General features: G+C 45.9%; 1 protein-coding gene across 1 annotated transcript; it reads right to left on the reverse strand.

Annotated features, from left to right (window-relative positions):
- Positions 1 to 413: 413 nt before the first annotated feature.
- Positions 414 to 2,560, reverse strand: LOC124461345. Its single transcript, XM_047012872.1, has 2 exons — positions 1,865 to 2,560; positions 414 to 620 (listed from the first exon to the last, which is right to left on the reverse strand). The coding sequence occupies exons 1-2, from the start codon at positions 2,558 to 2,560 to the stop codon at positions 414 to 416; spliced, it is 903 nt and encodes a 300-aa protein (XP_046868828.1).
- Positions 2,561 to 6,690: the final 4,130 nt, after the last annotated feature.

Below are 6,690 nucleotides of genomic sequence, written 5' to 3' on the forward strand. Positions count from 1 at the left end.
TTAGAACGCGGCAAAGGCCCGATAAAATCAGTACACACGGTATCGTACGACTCCGCGACTTGAAGGGTGAGCATTTTGCCCGCTGGTTTCATTTGCGCCGGTTTAAACTGCGAGCAGACGAGGCAGCATCTAACGTAACGCGCGACATCTCGGAAGAGGCCAGGCCAAAAGTATCTTTGGGTCACTCGCAAAGTGGTTTTCCTGATTCCCAAGTGGCCAGCCGTTACCACATTGTGACATTCCTTTAGTACTTGGTCTCGAAATTCTAGGGGAACGCATAGTTTCCAAGGTGTAGAATCGTGGTCATCGGGGTGGGGGTCTCGTCTGCGATAAATCTGGCCGTTTTCGAATATATAGTCTGGGAAATCCGTAGGGTGTTCCGTGACGTGCTGCCGCATCTTTAACCACCATTTTCATTCCGGTTCTACTAGTTGTGCCCAGTGGAGCACATCCAAAGGTTGCCGCGATAAGGCATCGGCAATCACGTTCAGCTTTCCTCGTCGATAATGTACCTCGAACTCGTATTGTTGTAACTCCAGCGCCCATCTGGCCACACGCCCCGTGGGATTTTCTATCGAGTTTAGCCATTTGAGAGCCAAATGGTCTCTCAACGATATTTCCTGATGGCCCAAGATGTCAAGTAGTTTTCTTCCGACTTCAAGAGACGTCGACTAGCGTAAGCAATGACTCTTTCTGCACCGTCGATACTCTGAGTGAGCATTGCGCCGAGGCCAACATCGCTGGCATCAGTCTGTAAGCAAAACTTTACAGCGAAATCTGGACAACCTAGGACAGGGGCAGTGGTGAGACGTGTCTTGAGTGCATCGAACGCCTGTTGTTGCTCTAAGTTCCAAAACCAACTCAAACCTTTCTTTAACAAACTTGTGAGAGGTTGCACCGTGTCAGAGAAGTTGGGTACGAACCGACGATACCAAGAGGCGATACCGAGACATCGACGTAACTCTTTGACATTGGTTGGTGGCTGAACAAGGTCATATGTACTGTCTGTGCCCCGAGACTGATGGTTGCCCTAAGAGAACTTTTGTTTGCTGCCCGAGTATTATCGGCAAGGTTAATATTAGTATGAATGTCTCGCAGAAGGAACGGAGCGAAATGCTGAAGAGCCACTTCCTCGTTTATGAAACTCTTGTTCGGTCCTGAATCCAAGGTAGCTACCATTGGTTTTCTATTGACGAAGACATGTAGTTGGATGTGGTCTTTCTTTGGGAGGAGGGGGTTACTGGGCTGAGGTCCTGGTCTGGTCCCTCCATCTGGCCCAGATTGAGACGGAGGTTTTGCCCGTTTCCCCAACGACGGCAACATTCGATGGTACGTACCCCCTGTTGCTCGTTCGACTAGTTAATCTAGCTCCGCCAGTGCCTTTGAAATAAATTTAATCCATTAATTCCTTTGGTTAGGTAAGCGGTAAGCGATTAGCTTTTTAATTTTGCAAGTAATTTCAGGTTATTTTACAAATTTTCTTATAACTAATAATTGTACAATCTCATATCACTTACTCTAGTCTTGGCCTCTTGGCTAAACAACTGAACACGCGGTTCTTATGTATGTACTTAGATCAATTCAGCTGCGTATTTTTCGCGCTTATGTGTCTACTTATGTATAATAATGTACCGCAAGAGTAAGATGAGAGAGAGAGTTCTAGAGTTTTTAAAGAGCGTCATTCTGTTTGTTCGGACAAAGTTCCGTTTTATGGTACAGTGGTACAAAGTTTATTCGCAGGCCCGAATTTCGGCAACATTCCCCTCCCAGCAAGCGAGCCACTGGAGCTTGCTTCATCTTTTTCGACATCGAGGACTGCTAACTTTACTGCTGGTCTGGAGAGGACACCTAATTGTGTCTGTACCTTCGCCTGGCGGACTTGACCATCCTCTGCGGTGGTCACTTCGACCACTCGACCCTTTGTCCATGTATAATGACGCTGATTTTCGTCCACTATAAGTACGATGTCGCCTACACCAATTGGCTTTACTTTTTTATGCCACTTGGACCTTCGTGTTATGTTTGGTAGCATCTCTTTGGCGAACATCTCACTCTGGCGGAACGACCATTTATAGTCGATTTGTTCCGGATCGCAAATCGGTTTTTCTCCATTTGATGAGCCAAGCAACAGATGATTTGGCGTAAGAGCTTCTTGATCTTCGTCGTCCAGGGACACGTATGTCAGGGGCCTGGAGTTGACCGTCATTTCCACCTCTGCCATGGCGGTAAGAAGACTTTCATCTGAAAATTTTTGATTTGGTGCTATACGGTATAACACGGTTTTGACGGAACGCACCAAGCGCTCCCAAGCTCCTCCCATGTGAGGAGCTGACGGTGGGTTGAAGTACCACGATATTTCCTGCTGCGACAATTCTCGATGCATTTTCGCATCATCCAGTTGAAGTTTGTCTCTAAGAAAGGCATCGGTCCCTCGAAAATTAGTCCCGTTATCGCTATATATTTCCTTTGGTGTGCCTCGGCGCGATATATGGCGTCTTGAGCCCATTAGGCATGAGTTTGTGGTTAGACTATGCACGATCTCAATGCTTATTGCTCGCATTGTGAGGCAGGTTATCAGCATGCCCCATCTTTTCAATGACTTTCTTCCATCGATGACTGATTTGATCTAGCAGTGGACTGTACCTTGAAATTAAGTTGGATAACTTCACTTTGTATTTCTTCGCTACTGAATCAGTTGAGTGCCAATTTATTACTAAACCAAAGAGAAAAACCGCTGTCCCAGCAGCGCACAAATATGTGTGTGTGTATAATGCTTATGTATGTGTCGATTCTTACAACTACATCTGACTTATCGATAAACGCAATCCGTTCCTGAACAATGACTGTTAGCGGCCCAAAATAATCAACTCCTACATACGTAAACGCTGGCTTGAATGCACCCAGTCTAGCCCTCGGTAGGGGCGCCATTAAGGGTGCAATAGGTCGAGCACTACTCAGCTTACATTGTTGGCAATTTCGACGAATGCCTTTAAGGAGCGGTCTTAGTTTTGGAATAAAATATTTTTGCCTCACCTCATTTACTGTAGTCTCATGATTCATGTGATAGTATTTTTGATGGTAGTGCCGGACTATCAGCTTTGTAACCCAGTGTTGGGTGGGTAGAGCGATTCGTCCTTCAGGGATGCCAACGAAGCGACTGGCTCGATCGCGTACACACAATACTCCCTGGTCATTTAGGAAGAGTTGTAACCTCCACAGTGGACTGCTCTGGCAAACGTGGTGGCCGTTTTAGATGGCTGTGTACTCTTCGTTGTAACATTCTTGTTGTATGTTCCGGTATAGAAACATTCTGGCTTCATTAATTTGGGATGCCAGTTGGTTTGTATTCTCATTTGATTTACGTATTTTGTTGATCAATTTCCTCTTATAGGCAAGCCAACATGCTATTGCCCTTGTCAATCGATTCCATTTTGAGAAGTACTGGTAATTGATTCTTGCTGGTTCCCTTCGCATGTGAAGGAAACGAGGACGCAGTTCCTCAGTGACTGTCCTTTCATTGGTAGTTTCCGTCGACCAATTTCCTCATCCCAATCAATCTTCGATCGCCAAACTTCTTGGAGCAGTATTTTGAGATACATCATTATACAGGATACAAAACCCATGGGGTCCAAAACTCTGACATCAAAACTTGTAGAATTTCCCTTTTGGTTGGTGCGACTTTTGTCGCTATTATGTTGCGCTTCAGGCGCACAAACTTTTTTGCATAGGTGAAGGCATCTTGACGTGGGCTCCACCGCATGACCAATATTTTCTCATAAGAGTGTATCTCTTCACTGTTAAAGAACTGTTTTTCTTCGTAAGTTGTTGTGTCGCGAAGCGCAGCGAGTATTCGTTTGGAATTCGAACACCACTTGCGCATATGGAAACCTCCGCGTGCATGGACTTCTCTAACTTCTTTCGCTAATGTAATGGCTTCTTCTTCTGAATGGCATGAATCGATGTAGTCGTCTACGTAGTGACTTCTCTGAATAGCTTTAGCTGCCGAAGGAAACTCATCTGCGTGTGTCATCTGTGTTTTTTAGCGTTTAGGTCGCGCACATAGTGCGCTATACAGGGTGAGCACGTGGCTCCAAATGTCAACACATTTAATTGGAAAGTTTCTATGACGCCTGTTGTCTGATTTTGCCATAGGAATCGTTGTGCTTTAGCGTCTTCTTCTCTTACTGCTATTCGATGGAACATTTCGGCGATGTCACCGCTCACGCCAATTGCTCTCATTCTAAAGTTATACATAATCTGCAGCAAGGGCACGAGGAAATCGGGTCCCTTCAGAAGAAAATCATTTATGGCTACTCCTGATGATTGAGCTGCCGCGTCCCACACCAATCTGACCCTGTCAGGTTTATGTGGATTTCGTACAGTAAAAATGGGCAAGTACCATGCATTTTCGGGTTTCTCTACGAGTTTTTCCTCTGACAACTTTCTGGCATATCCTTTGGCTATCAAGTTTTGTATTTGACTATGTAGCTCATTTGCAAAAGGAGGGTCTGCTGCCATTTTCTTTTGCATGCATAAGTGTCGTCGTTTTGCTACCGGCAGGCTATTTGGAAATTCACGGGGACCATCTTTCCAAAGCAATCCCGTGGTGAACGTCCGCGACCTGTAACTAACAGTGTCCTTCAGAATCTGTAAAGATCGCTCTTCATCAGGGGACTTGGTAAACATCGGCGGTGATTTTTCCTCCGTTAGCAAATGTTTTTTAACCATCTCATGCAAATCCAGATCGCATTGACACCGATGCAGGTTGAGTCCTCCACCAGATCGTCCCGATCCGCCGTATATGGTCCATCCTAGTCTCGTTTTTGCAGCAATTGGTTGCTGCCATTTTCCTTCGCGTACCTTTAGCGAAGCTATGAGATTCGGATTATTACTGCCAATTATCATTTGAGGCATTGCGTTAACAAAGCTGGGGATAGGCAAGTTTTTTAAGTGCGGATATCTTTGTTTTATCCTATCTGCTATCATCATCTCGGCTGAGAGACCCATGGACTTAACTGTGCAGACTTTATTTACTTTAAATAATTTATTACCCTGTCCTTGTTTTGAGATTCTCAAGTTCAGCTGCTTGGATTCCGGCTCCTGTCGACTAACATCGCCGGTCCATCTAATGCATAGGGGATTGGCGAAACCTTTCACTTCGAGCGCATCAGCCAATTTTTCTTCTACAAGTGTTAGAGTCGATCCGTCGTCCATAAACGCGTAGATATCGACAGATTTCGAATTGGAATGCAAAGTGACTGGAACGATTCGAACATAGCATTCTGGCTGGTTGGTTAGTGACCCACGATGATTGTGCAGGACGCTTTCCGTCACCTCCTTGTGAAGAAGATGGTGATGTTTTGCTTTGCAGCCATTTATGTCGCAAGTTACGCAACTCCAGCAGGATCCTTTGTGGCTTTTGAGGCACTGAGCACATGCACTGACATCTGCAACAACTTTTCGCAAGACACTGGTTTGTGGTGTCCTTTGCATATCGCACAGAATGTGTGTTTATGGTTATCTGTAGGCGCTGCGGTATGTGTATGCATCACTCCTCTGTTGGTTCTCTTCTTGTCGCTTTCCAGTAATATGTTGGGCGTCGATACACGACTTGCTGCTTCAGCCAATTCAAACAACCAATCCGCTAGGTGCTGTATGTTCGCGTACGGTATGGATTTTGAGTGTAAGGCCCAGTTAAGCATCATATCAGGTCCCATCTTCTCGATAAGCTCTTGTAATAACGTAGGGTTGTTCAGATGCGCATCTAGCTTGCTTGCCCTAATGGTAGCGCACATATTTTTAGCCGCAAATGCAAACTCGATCAGCGGTTCTAGCTTGCACTTTGGAGGAGGCAAATTTCGCACATTCTCCATCAACAGTTTTATTATGTGTTCCGGGCATCCAAAGTACATTCTCAAAGTACTTATAACGCTCGGCAGCATTTCCGGGAACAGTAAGCTGTCTCGCACGGCTTCAAGGGCCCTACCTTTCAGACATCTCTGCAGGCGTTCTCCTCGTTGCTGTATCCACCGATCCGGGTGCTAGTTTCATAGGTGCTTAAGAAAAGTGGCCATTCTCTTGGGTCTCCTTTGAAAACTGGTAATTGCCTCGCCATTGATTGTCGAGCAGCTATTGGTTGTGGTGTTATGCCATTGGCTTTGCACGGCATGCTCTGCGCTCTGGTACTCGTCGCCTGTGGAGTGTTGGTGGCACTATCATCCGTCATCATTATGTAACGAGGTATTCCAACAGCATGTTGTGGATGGTTCTTCGCTTCTCCGTTTGACTGTACTCTCGTGTGGAGTAAGGCGTATTTACGGCGCAGATATTCCCTTTCGAGGCACATTTCGTCCTCTAATTGCTGCAAAAGTATTTGCTGATCTTCCGGCATTGCTTCATCTTCCACGTGCTGATCTTTGTCACCTGGGTGGTTAACCTTGAAATGTGATTCAGTTTCGAGGTTATGTTCGCCTTCATCAGGCACGTGGCGACATGTCTCGCACATCTAGGAACTCGAGGTGGCACTGTTTTTCGATCCGCAGCAGGTGCAGTGGAATTGAGATGCACACCTGGAGCATGTGAGCATTTCCTGGTTGGCCGGCTCCTGGCACAGACCACAGTTTCCAGTCGGTGCCATGTCTATACGTAATTTTACGCGTGGTAAAATTTAAATTTGTTCTTTCCTTGGGA

The sequence above is a fragment of the Drosophila willistoni genome, unplaced genomic scaffold (assembly GCF_018902025.1).
Source record: "Drosophila willistoni isolate 14030-0811.24 unplaced genomic scaffold, UCI_dwil_1.1 Seg370, whole genome shotgun sequence".
NCBI lineage: Eukaryota > Metazoa > Arthropoda > Insecta > Diptera > Drosophilidae > Drosophila > Drosophila willistoni.